Source organism: Stenella coeruleoalba (genome assembly GCF_951394435.1).
Source record: "Stenella coeruleoalba genome assembly, chromosome: 10".
Taxonomy (NCBI): Eukaryota; Metazoa; Chordata; class Mammalia; order Artiodactyla; family Delphinidae; genus Stenella; species Stenella coeruleoalba.
This window is the reverse complement of record NC_137156.1, coordinates 72,938,790-72,952,160: the sequence shown is the minus strand read 5'-3', so window position 1 is coordinate 72,952,160 and position 13,371 is coordinate 72,938,790. Positions and strand designations below refer to the sequence as shown.

The 13,371-nt window shown below is 44.2% G+C and overlaps 1 protein-coding gene across 4 annotated transcripts in view; it reads left to right on the top strand.

Moving 5' to 3' along the window:
- The window catches only part of ARHGEF3 (Rho guanine nucleotide exchange factor 3), a 311,235-nt gene that overhangs the window by 124,548 nt on the left and 173,316 nt on the right, over nt 1-13,371 (top strand). The window contains exon 1 of one of the 4 annotated variants that reach the window (XM_079932998.1): nt 10,948-12,427. The exons of the other annotated variants lie outside the window; for them this stretch is intronic. Coding sequence (XP_079789124.1) covers nt 12,242-12,427 — 186 coding nt within the window. The 5' untranslated portion in view covers nt 10,948-12,241. Of the gene's footprint in view, nt 1-10,947; nt 12,428-13,371 lie in introns of those variants that run through there. 4 annotated transcript variants of the gene reach the window in all.

The window sequence follows — 13,371 nt, the reverse complement described above, 5'->3', positions numbered from 1 at the left end:
TGGCAGGTCACTGGGAGCAGAGGCATATTTTCCAACCTTCCCCTGTGTCTCAGTTCCTTTAGTATGTCTTCATTTTGAGGAAGTTTTTTTTTTTTTTGCGGTACGCGGACCTCTCACTGTTGTGGCCTCTCCCATTGCGGGAGCACAGGCTCCGGACGCGCAGGCTCAGCGGCCATGGCTCACGGGCCCAGCTGCTCTGCGGCATGTGGGATCTTCCCGAACCAGGGCACGAACCCGTGTCCCCTGCATCGGCAGGCGGACTCTCAAGCACTGCGCCACCAGGGAAGCCCTCGAGGAAGATTTGGAGAGAGGCTAAGCTGATTACAGGGCTCAAGTGACACCCTGAGCACACTTCAGATTTGGAATGCAAATTGTTGTCTGTAGTAATTACAGTTTGTGCCACGGCCCTGCTTGGCCCCTGTGGTCATCATCTTGGTGCAGAATAAGTAGCTTTGTGCGTAATGAGGGGGAGAGGGACACATGAAGGACATTAGGGGGTGTTTTCAAAGCCTGTCTCCAAGCCTAAGTGGGAGTAGGACAGACCCAGATGTGTGGTGGGATGCTGCCACTGACAAGCTCTGTGACCATGGGCTAGGAACTCAGTCTCTCTGAGCCTCATCGTCCTCCAGTCCTTGTCTCATAGCATTGCCATGGTGATGAAATGGCGATGATGGGACACTCAGCAAGGTGCTTGGTGCATAATAGGTGTTTAGCAACAGGGAATTTCACTGCCTTAGCAGGTGCTATAAGGGTAAGGATCTGCAATGGAAAATACACACTCTTCTTTTTTATTTATTTGTTTGTTTGTTTATTTATTTAGGCTGCATTGGGTCTTCATTGCTGCTCGTGGGGTTTTTCTAGTTGTGGCGAGCGGGGGCTATTCTTCATTGCGGTGCGCAGGCTTCTTATTGCTGTGGCTGCTCTTGTTGCAGAGCATGGGCTCTAGACATGCGGGTTTCAGTAGTTGCAGCACACGGGCTCAGTAGTTGTGACTCCCAGGCTCTAGAGCGCAGGCTCAGTAGTTGTGGTGCACTGGCTTAGTTGCTCCGCGGCATGTGGAATCTTTCTGGACCAGGGATCGAACCCATGTCCCCTGCATTGGCAGGCGGATTCTTAGGTGCTGTGCCACCAGGGAAGTCCCCCACACCCTTCTTAAAGAGTAATTTCTGTACACACATTAGTTACCCCTCTCATCCTGCAGAGGAGCTGTGGTGTATCCTTCTCATGCTTCACAATTGTGCAGAATTGAGGGCTGGCTTAGAGTGCTGGCTCAAGTCAGAGTTCCTGTGCGTCAGTCTAGCTGTGTGTCCTTCGGTGATTTGATTAACGTCTCTGAGCCGTGGGTTTTCTCATTTGTAAAATGGACATCATAATTGTATGTGATTCACAGGCGGTTGGGAAGGTTGTCTGTGAAAAATGCACGTAACTTTGAGCACCACAAACTCTAAGGGGGTACTATTGTTATCATCCCCTTTGCAGAGATGAAGAGTTCAGGGTTTTAAGGGCTAAGTGACTTTCCGGAGTCTGCAGCTCCTATGTGGCAAATCCCAGACTCTGACCCAGCAGATTGGCTCTAGAGTCCACATTAGTATCACTGTCACTTTACCTGAAGGGGGTCAAAAGTCACTGTACAAGCATTGCCCAGGCACCTGCTGCTGGGGTTCTCCCCTCAGACCCCTCATTTTTGTTGACAAATTATTTCTTAAGTTAAAGCAGATCATAACAAAATAATTATATTACTATATTAGGTAATGTTACTTGTAATGTTATGTGATATTTAAAAATAAAGTTTTATTTATAATACATAATTATATACCATAAGAAATATTATATATATTAAATAAAGATAGCAGCAACCGCTATTTGCATAGATTTGCATTCCTAATGAAAGTGTCCTAGCCATTGTCAACACTTATGATTGCTTTTTGCTGTCCCACATAGGAGCTTATTGTCCATGATTTGGCTGCAAATTTCATTATCATACAGAGCCTCCAAAAGCTGCTGTGGTTACTTATCGTGTGCCAGGCACTAAGTGACTTATTTGATCCTCACAATGACCTGTGGTGGGTGCTCTTATTATCCTCATTTAACAGATGATGAAACTGAGGCACAGAGAAATTAAGGAAATTGCCAGAGGCCACACAGCAAGCAATAGCACTGGGATTTGAATCCAGGTTGTTTGGCTCAGAACTCCTATTCCTAATCCTTGTGCTAAACTGCCTTCATTGATTTCCAGCCTACTTTCCAGATGCTATGCCCTTGCCATCTTGGCTGACCGCGGTGCTCCCAGACCTTCTCGGCTGCAAACTTAGCATACCATTTCCTAGGGCCTGTTGCTATGCGCTGATCTCACCTGTCCTCAGAGGGTCTTTCTGGGGAGTCCTCCCACATTCCCCAGATGCTCATTCAACACAGGAAGCCCTTTGTGCCTCAACCTCATACATTCTTTAAAAAAAATAAAAGTCAGCCTTTCATTTTAATGATGACACAACCCAGAGGTCAGGTTCTTGTTATCACACTGGGGGAATCTGGGCAGAAGTGGTTGGAGTTGTAAAGTCAAGTAGCAGGGGAATTCCTTCTTTTCTCCATAAATTACAGATGTGAGAGCTCTGTGTAATTTCATATTTCAGGAGGGGATGGCTATGCTTCCAACTCCTGTTGGAAGGGCAAATTTAGCTCACTTCTCATTCAGCAAAGAGATGGAGTCATGAAGCATAGAAATGGAATTTTGTTGTTGTTGTTGTTACAATTCCTGGCTTTTAGCTCATGTATTTATGCATGTGTGCTAGCAAAGAGGGTACCAGAACATCTCACCAGTGCTATATAGCCACGGCCACTGTTCTCGAGAAAAAGAATTTTTATCTGGTCATGTCTGTTCTTGCCAAAAAACTTGCTCTGGTGCCCCATTTTCTACAGGATAGAGTTGACATTCCTGCGTTGGTTCCAACCTTCTCATCTCCTGGCCTTCCCACCCTGTCCCTTCCACAGGCCCTTTGAACATCTCCCCACTTCCTGGATGAGCCATGCTGTCTGTCCCCACTTCTCTCCTTTGCTCTGGCCCTCATCCCCTCAGCCTGGCAACTCTTACTCATTGCCAACCACCTGTTCGAATGGCACTTTTACTCAGGGGAGACTTGCGAATTGTCCCTGGTGCTTCCTCTGTGTTCCCAGTGCGCCAGGACTATGGAATGCAGCAGGGTGAGCAGCAAACATTGTTTGTATGCTGACGCTTTGAGCACAGAGTGGGGCACTTCTCTGTTGAATGAAGGACCCCTTCACCCTCTTTACACACACCTGGCTACATTTCTTCCCTTGGGAGGGTCCCTGGAGTGTAAATAGAACACCTGGTGGAAGATCTGGAACATGCGGCTGTGGGCTCCGTGAGAGCTGGGCCAGTCCTGTGGCTCCAGAGCCTGCACTGTTGTCGAGGCTCATTACGTTGTTGTCAGACAACTTCTTGAATGAGCCTTGTGGTAATGAGCCCACACTACAGGTCTGGGTTCAGATTCCTATTCCATCCCTGCCATGCTTGAACAATCCCTTAACCCCTCTGAGCCTGCTTCCTTATCTATAAGCAAGGGTTAATAAAAGTACCCATTTCATAGGGTGATCATAGAAGTAAATGAGTTTAGCCTAGTCTGGCATGTAACAAGCTTCCCATCAATGGTGGTTGCTATTGTTATTAATAGTGAAATAAATTAATCACAGGTTGTGTGCTACAAAGGAAACTAACAGGGTATTGTAATAAAAGATAAGATGGTGGGGTGTGCGGTGTGGTCCTTTAAACAGTCTGGTCATTGAAAGCTTCCTGTAAGCTGTGACTGAACTATGAAAAGGATGCTGCTGCAATGTGAAGAGCTGGAGGAAACAGTTTTCTGGAGAGCAAGTGCAAAGGCCCTGAGGCAGAGAAGAGCCTGATGAGGAACAGAAAGTATGATCAGAGCTTAGGACGAGAGAGGAGAGTAGGTCCAGGAGGGAGATAGGGACAGATTGATGCAGGGCCTTGCAGGCTGAGGGACAGTGTTTGGATTGAATTTGAGGTGTGAAATAATATATTCAGTCCTTATGCTCAGAATTATTCTTTGGGATTGGTTTCTGGACTACTCCAGCTTTAGCCCACCCTGTGTTTTGTGTGCATGAACTAACCCCTAGCAATAAAACCCAGTTGTGATGGATTTAAGCAGAAAATGAATTTATTAAAAGGTACAGGAAGTTCGGTAAATTTGGAAAGGATCAGGGAATCAAGAACAACCCAAATTATTCTACCAAACATTTCCTACAAGGATACTGTTGCTGCCACTGCTGGGCAGGTGTAGATACCATGGTTTGCACCACCAACACTGGTTACAGGACACAGCTACTCTATCTGCCCTCACTGCTGCCTGTGCAAGCTGCCACCACCGTCACCAGAATAGAGTCAGTGGTATCCCTTCTGCTTTCTTTGCCAGTTTCTCATGCCAGGTCTGGGGTGGGAGTATCTCATTGCCTGAGCCTCACTCATGCTCTCATTCCCTAGCTGCAAGGGAAGATGGGAAAGCAAATGTGTGGCACCCTCATCTCTTCTGGTAGAATGTGGACTCTGGTTCGTGAGTTGGGGCTTCCGTAAACCTAGGGAGGGGGTTGAGCTGCACAGCATCCAGAGGGTGATAAATGTCCCTCACAGAGACACGTGGAGTTAGTGACTCATGGAATCACTTGGCCTCAGCAATGTACATCTAACAGGCAGTGGCACTTTAAGTAAGACTTGATTGCTTTTCTCTTAGACAGTTATTTTTCCAAAAAATAGTGCCAAATTTGGAACCAGCTATTTCTCAATCTGATGAGAGTCTAGGGGCTATTTTTTAAAATTAGTTTAGTTTGTGCAGGTGTGTGGGGTAGCATGTTTCCCCCATGTTTATCACAGATTTGCATTCCTGTTGGAAATGCCCTAGCCATTGTCAGTGCTTATAATTGCTTCTTGTTATGGCCACGTGGGGCTTATTGTCCAAGATTTTGCTGCAGAGTTTGTTGTTTATCTTATATTGTCTCCAGGAAGCTGCATGCGGAAATCTCAGGAAGTCTGACTTAAAGGGACAGCCTCCAGGGCAGAACCCTAACTGGGAGGAGGCACTGAGCTTCTGACCAGAATCAGCTTACCTCTGGTGGGAGCTGGAAAGAAACCTTTTCTGAGTATCTCCCGCTTGCTTTGCTGGTTTCCAGTGTTTTGGTGATTCCTTTCTGATTCTGATTTAAGGGGAAAAGTAACAATATTTATTCTTCAAATACACATGGATATACACCAAACAAAATAAAACAAAAAAACACTTTCACTGTTGTGTAAGCGGAATGGATGCTGAGTCATGGGTGCATACATGCTTTTCAAATCTTTTGGTGCTTCCTTGGAGGTATTTTCATAGAAGCCTTAAACTTTTTAAATGGACACAAGGATTTCAAGGAAGTCAGCCTTATAACATCTAAAAAATAAATAGGACTTGAGTTTTAACCACCTTCCCATTTTTACCCCTGTTGGAAGGAAGAGGGAAAAATGAGAAATTGCAAATTTCCATTGCCTTTTTCTTATTAGATGTCTGGTTGATGGCTGTCATTCAAGTCAGGGTAAAAATCAAGCTATTTCAGATTTGGTAACAAATTTTCAACTTGCTCAGAGGAAGATTTGAACCAGTGTCCATAATTACACCAAAAAACTTCATTTTCTGCTTGAAAAATAAAAGTAAATTATTACTAAGCTTTTGCCTTCTAAAAAAACACTGTATTATGAAAAATTTTTTAACTTGTACAAAAATAGAAAGAATAGTATAATGATCCCCAATGTTCCCAACATCTTTTGTTTTGCTTTTAAACACAAGTACGTATCAGTTAGATTCCTATCCTCCTCATGAGGGATAATGGAATCATTATTCCTGTTTTACAGATGAGGAAACTAAGGGTCAAGAAAGTTAAGAAGTGACTTACTAGGTCATTCAACTAGTAAATGGCAGAGCCAAAAATCACAGAGCTCCCGTATTAATTTACTGTTCATTATTCCAGCCAGCCAGTTGTTCCCAGAAATTATCCCTAAGGAGATATCTGGAGTCAAAACTAATGGTAAGAAACTTTTTATTAAGAATGATTTCTGCTTTTGCTATATATTTTTAAGTCAGAAATTCAGTTTGTCAAAACTTGTTCTTTGATATAAGCAAATTACTTTAAAAAATCCTGAGTAGTGTTAGGAATACCACCCCCCTCATTTTCAGATTTTCCACTTCTAACCAATTTTGACAGTATAATGCTAAAGAGTAAGTCTAATTTCCAAGGAAGGAAGCTCTTTGGTTGATAGATATCAGCTAATCAGTTTTTAAACCTTTCTTTTTCCTACGAATTGGTTAGAGGTCAGCAACCTGCTGGAGTTTCACTTTTAACTGCCAGTTTAACGAAGAGGACTTGACAGTCCTTTGAAAAAAGCTGTATTCAAGGTATTCATGTTTCTAAGAAATTGAGTGAGCTTCTTGGAATCGCCTCAGTCTGCTCCATGCAGAAGTTCTTCAGGCTTCCTTGCTCATGTTCAGAAAGGAGGTGGAACCCCAGAGACCAGGCTGCTGGCTGTTTCACGGGGCACATCAGAAGACGGCTCTCCTTATTTTTCATTCGCTTTTAAAAATAGTTGTCTATGTATTGGTTGCCAAAATCATGTGAGGAATGTGATTATAAAAGTTCAGATTTGTTTAGAGAAAAAAATAGTTCAAGCTATTGCTCGTAACAAAACCAGCGAGATAAGCACTCAAGATTAGCCATGATTAGCAATCTGTTGAGACCTCCACGTTCAAGCTTCATTTATTTTTAGTTCTTGTGTTGAAACTATAGATGAAAACTTTTCTAGTTATTCATTCTTGACCTTGGGCAGCCAGGTCTGCTCCCACATTCTCATCATTTTGTAATCTTGTTGAGCTGGGATAGTAAGCAGGGCTCTAGAAAAGCATCAGCATTTTCAAATGGTCGAAGTCTCTTGAGTTAAACCACCTTGCATCCAACTGGCCTGGTGTGAGGTCTGGACATCGCCCCCGCCCCCCTCCCACCGTGTCTATGGTTCACAATGAAGGAGGGGGACAGGGTAGTTGTTCAAGTTTTGCTTGGATTAACCACACTTCCAGCACCGAGGAGTAGATATGAAGTTATGCAGTAAAATTGTGTGACCGTGAGTAAACTCCCAGGCTCTAAAATACTTTGAAGTTCTCTTTATTTCTCACTGGCTTGCCATGTATTATGCCTTCTTGCTAACCTAGTAACACCAAAGAGTATTACTGTACCTCCCCTCTCCACCACAGTATAAATTTTGTTTCTTCTTAGTCTTAACCTGAATTTGACAACAGCCTCAGAAACTAAGATCTGTAATGTAACACTTTTCTAATGTTGGAAACTTGGTTAAATCACGGTGCACTTACACTATTTTAATTTGGTCACTGCTTCCATTTCATTTTACTGAGATTGTTTCACCTATTTTTCAATTCAGTTTGTGGAATTATTTTATTTTTTTATAAATTTATTTATTTATTTATTATTTTTGGTTGCATTGGGTCTTTGTTGCTGTGCGCGGGCTTTCTCTAATTGTGGCGAGTGGGGGCTACTCTTCATTGCAGCGCATGGGCTTCTCATTGCAGTGGTTTCTCTTGTTGCGGAGCATGGGCTCTAGGCACGCGGGCTCAGTAGTTGTGGCTCGCGGGCTCTAGAGCGCAGGCTCAGTAGTTGTGGCGCGCGGGCTTAGTTGCTCCGCGGCATGTAGGATCTTCCAGACCAGGGCTCGAACTTGTGTCCCCTGCATTGGCAGGCGGATTCTTAACCACTGTGCAACCAGGGAAGTCCCTGTGGAATTATTTTAAAATGTAATGCATCAAATGAAATATGGTCAAATACCCTGAAATTCCCAGACAACTTCTGAGCTTTTGTGAAATCTATGGCTTCTTGGGTGCAAATAGGAAAGAAATTGAATAAAATAAACCAGAATAAAATTTTAAATGGAAAGAACCACCATTAGTCACAAATTTTAATGAAGAAATAATTCTGCTGAAATGTCACTCTTTCGTTTTATGTGAATGAATTTATCACAGCCCTAATGAATATGTTTCTTATAATATTTTTGGTGAGAAAACTGCTTGAAACTTCTCAGTAGAACATGCCATAAGGTATATAGACTAACAACATAGGAAACACACCACTTCGAGTTCCAGCGACACAAGGAAGCATGGGGTGGAGTCTTAATGAGGCCCCTATTTTGGCACTAGTCTCTTTAGAGTTCAGTAAGAAGTTGTCACCACTATGGTTATTTCACCAGGTGTGGGAGAACAGGGGCCAGTTTTGCATACCTACAGGTGCCTTATAGGTAGTTTCCCATTTATAAATATATAATTCAGGTTCACACATTTAAAGAAAAGTATCATACCCTGAGAACCTACACCCCCAGAATTTCATAGTTTTTTTTTTTCTTTTTAACATCTCACTCTAATTTATGTAGAATTTATTTTGACTGAGTGTGAAGTAGAGCTTTAAAATGAGGCTTTTCTAAGAAATGAATTGTCCCATTTGTTAGTAATCCTTCTCTCCTCCAGTAGTAGTTTGCAGTCAACATTCACTGTATGTCAAATTCTTGAATATACCAGGACAGGTTTCAGGCAGTCTGCTCTGGGGGTTGTATGCATATAACAGGAGCTCTGAGGTCCCCTCCTGACCCTGGCTCCCCTCCCGACCCTGCCAACTCTAGGCCCTCTTGGGCAGGCTTATGCCACCTATTTGAGTCTCAGTTTTTAAAAATTCTGTACAGTAGAGATAATAGTAAGGCCTACATCAGGAGAGTTGTGAAGATCAAATAAAAAAATATGTGGTAAGTTCTCATATTAAAACATCAGAAATCTGCAGTCGCCATTTTTGGTTTCAGTAATTGTGGCTTTAGGATGTTTTAATATCTGTGCACAGGTGCACTTTCATCGTGAGTTATATTGTCAGGAATGAGCAACTGAGAGGTGACATTTCAAGTGCATCTCTTAGGTTTGCTGAATGTCCACAGGGCAGGAGCTAATGAACTGAGGTACTTCCATACCGTGGCGTTCTCTGCAGAGGGGTCCAAGATGTGGATAATGTGGAAAGATGATGTTAAGTGAAGAAAGCAAGTGCTGGAATAATGTTATCATTCCATTTTGACAAATATAAATTAAAAAAATAAAACGTGACAAAACAAACTTATGTGTGTTTAGACAGCAGGAAATGTCTAAAGGATCACCACCAGAGGTTGCAAACTGGTGGCCCTCAGGTCAAATCTACCAGCAACTGTGTTTTGATTGGCCTGTACAGCATTTTTAAAAATGATGAATTAGTTGCCAGCATTTAAAAACTGGGAGATTTTATGTAAAACCCGGAATTTCCAGCTTCTCTTGAACAATTGGAATGTCTGTTCACTTTGGCCATGAGTCCCTTGGGACCCCAGTAAGCTGGAACTTTCCCAAGGCAAACACTCTCAGTGGTGCCCATTGCCTGCCAGGCCTCTTCTTTCATGTACCTTCCCACCTAGCCCTGAGAGCATTTAGGTTTGTGACCCCTCATCTACCTCTGTCTTTGACACGGGTGCCTCTGGCAAATGGGATGGCGATAGGGAAGAACGTGGGGCCTTTGGGAAGATTCGCTTTTTACACTATATACTTCTCTATGGTTTGAATGTATTATAATGACACTATGTCACTTTTAAAATTTAAAAATCAGTAGAAAAACATGTTCGAATACTCAACAGTATCATAGATGCCACATCGAGAAAACCCACATCCCGTTCCTGTATAAGCTTTCATTATGACGCTCAAAATGAACTTGAGCCCTGCAGGGCAGGAACCTCTCATTATGGAAATGTTCCTCCGAGGTGCCTTCTGCATGGCTGATTTCGTTACTGGAGCTCTTGCTTCTGGTCAAAGCAGGGGCATCAGAGGGAAGGGCCGCGCCCCGTTCTTTCCTTCCCTTTTGCAGGCTGTGCCCTTTATCTCCGGCCAGGGCGTCTGCTGGTCCTCCCGCCCTTCCTCCCTCCTCCATGGCTACCTGCCCTGGAGCCCACTCAAGTTTCACCTCTTCCATGAAGGGCTGCAGCCCACAGGTTTCGGTTCTTCTTTCTCATTCACAGTCAGCAGCCGGAAGTTAGGCTTAATCATTCTAGGATTAGTTCACGTGAATGTGCCCTTCCTCCCCAAGGAAAGAAAGAAACTCTAGTGCCCCATGGTCATCTCACATTTCCTTTGGGTCCTCATTGGAGTGGATCCTGGCCTTGGCAGCTGGGGCTCTGCAGAGGGGCTGTTGGAAAATCTTCCAGGAGAGGAGTGCCTGGGCCAGTGGGGGATTGACATCCTTGGTCCTCAGGGGATTGACATTCTTCATTAGCTGAGTTACTACCAAAGCTGGTTAATCTTAGGTTGTTTACAGGCCTGTACGAATCAGGACCTTTTCTATGCAGGAGGCTAGAGCAAGAAGCCTTTTTTACGAACACCTCCCCTTGCCCCGAGTAGCACCACTTATCCCAGGCTGCTTTGTGGGGAGTCTGGCTTTGGAAAATAAGGAATCCCAAGGACAAGCTGAAGCCCACCTTTTGTGGACACCACTGTTTGACTTTTACACATTACTGAGTGTTTCCTGGGTGCCTGACCCGGTAGGTACCACATATAGGCCTTGAGGTAACCCAGATGCTTGCCTGAAAGGCTTGAGCCTTTTCACAGAGATTTCACTTCCTTCTTTCTGCAGACAGATGGGACCCCTGTCACGCTCTTTGAAGCAAGACCCAAGCCCGTCAGAGCAGTACTTTCAAAGCATTTGCCTTTCTTCCAGAGCACCCTATGGTTCTGCACCCCACTGCTGTTGCCCTTGCCAGTTCTTCTGCCTAGAACACCCCTCAGAATTCTGCCCATATGTGTCTCTTGCTCTGAGAAGCCTTCCCAGACTTTGTCCCCATAAAACAATTCATTTGCCAGGCTCAGTTATTTCTTGGCTCCCTCAACACTTTTTGCAAATTCCTGGCAGCATTTATGTTGTTCTCCGGTCATCTTTGGTTCATCTTTGTACTACCAGAGCCTGGTGCATCCTTCCGTAGTGCTCTTTTGTAATGCACTCTTCAGAGGCCATATGTTAGGGGCCAGGCTGCTGGCCTGAGAATGGGGAGAGCCTTTCTTACAAACTCTAAAGTCAACTGTTGGATTTAAGCTTGTTGTTCAAATGAACCCTCTCTCTTTGCTGAGCCCCCCACTTTACTCAGGGCTGAGACAGGCAAAGGCTCTTAAAAATCTGTGCATTTGTAAGAATGCCTTGGGAAATCCTGGGCTAAATCTTTGCAGCTAAAAGTTGCAATTAGAAAAATTTTTGCAAAGAAAATACTATTCCGTTAGAGAACTAAAAAATAAAAATCAAGAATTGAAAGCTACACTGGAGTTATGTATGTCTCCTTGGGTTTGAGTCCCTCTGCCCCTGTGCAGGGAGGGTGAGGGTGTTGATTTGTTGTAGGGAGGGGTTGAACAGGCATAGTTTTCATCTGAAACCTTGGAGTTCACGTGAGACACTCTATCTCACCCAATAAGTCTGAGCTTTGTAAAAGGCCCCGGGACCAGGGCAAGGTGTTCATTCGTGAGATCCCCAGTTCATAAAATGAGAAATGTCAGCCACTAGTTGTTTCCATAATAACTCTGAGAAGAGCAGTAAGGCCCTTTGTTATTCACATTAAAAGCTGAAAAGGAGGTTTCCAGAAGCAGTTATTTTGAATGGGCTCTGAAGAGAAAATTTGCCTAAGAAAAAAAGAAATGAACGGTTGAGTGGGGTGTTTATTGTCACTCTCATTTGTTGAGTTGCTATGAAATTGGGATTCAGTGTAGGCTCTGTATGCCGGGCAGGGCCCTGGCTCTTGGGTGAAGTTCAAGTGGACTGTTGATTCCTCTTTGATCATACAAAGTTCTCCTCCCAGTGTCCCTTCTCTATCCATTTCACCCCAATGTTTGGGTCTACAAAGCATGATATCCTGGCAGTGAACACTTTAGAGCTGCCAGAATGCCAAGCATGGCATTTAGGTGGGGACCCAGTAAGCATTGTTTGTTTCTTACAGGCTGGGGATTGTCAGCCAGAAACTGGATTTCTGGTGTGCCTTTGAATGCCAGAAGGCAGAGCGCTCTGAAAAAGCAGCAACAGCAGGCGGCAAGGAAACCGCCGGAGGTGGGGAGCTCTGGGCTGGTGTGGTTCTCAGCTTCTGACAATGTAACTTATGGCCCCCTGTCACTTCCTGTCAGGCAGCCCAAGTAGTGGGGAGGAGTTCCTTGAGGGAAACCATGCTCTGCTCTGCTCAGAGAATCCCGTCCAAAGGGCTCTGCCGCAGTTAGGGGCGGGGGACTCCAGGTGGATGAGGTCCGAGCGCCCCATGGTGTGGTGTTGCTTCTTTGTTCATGCTCAGGTAAGCTCCTTTGTAGCTGGACCAGGGAGAGACCCGCTCCCAACTCCCACCCAAGCCTGGCTGGGCCATGCCAGGAGCTGAGGTATGGGAGGATGCAGCTGTCTGCATCTCCCAAGAAAGTGAGCAGGGCGCCGCCAAGAACACCTGGGATGAGGGAGGCACACTTCTGCCTCACTGTACTATGAATCAGAAAAGAGCTGTGTGGTTGTGTTTAAGACCACAAATGGTTGTGCTTGGTGGAGATGGTGTGTTAAGTGGAGTGCCTAGCTGTCAGCGCTTCCTTTAGCATCTGTGATTGGAGGAGAGCAAGGGTAGGGGGACTTTCATTCTTTGCTCCACGGTGCCAGTATTTTAATCTTTTTAAGAGACCTGTTTTCATTAAATGGGAAGGAAAAAGTAAGTGTGTGTGTGTGTTTAAATAGCAAAGTGGATTTCCAAGACCTTTTCTTCTTTGGATTGGAAGATGGCTAAACTCCGTTTTGGAAGTTCTTTCTTTGTGAAGCAACTGTTTTGTAGGTTTCCTTAATATTCTGGTGTTTTGAAGGTGTTCATCATTGGGAAAATGAAGTCAGATAATATCAGGGGAGACTCAGACTCACTGGTTTTCTCGTTAAAAGTATTGGTGCCTGTTTGGGTCATTTTGGAAGGAGCAGCTGGAAATGTTATGTTTCTATGGACTGAAGAATGATTAGGAGCCCTGAAGCTTACTCTCTCTCTCTGTCCCTTTTATTTGTTTGTTTGTTTGTGGATAGGTTTTGGATAAGCCAAAGTTATTTTTTAAAGAAAATACCCATTGCTTTTTCTGTTTCTTTCATCAGAATTATGTTTCTGAAACTGATGTTTGCAATACAAATTCCAACTCTTGTACATGGCCATTATAGACATCTTTTCATGTGATTTGAGTGGTTTCACTGTCTTTCTCCTTTCCCATCTCACTCACCTAG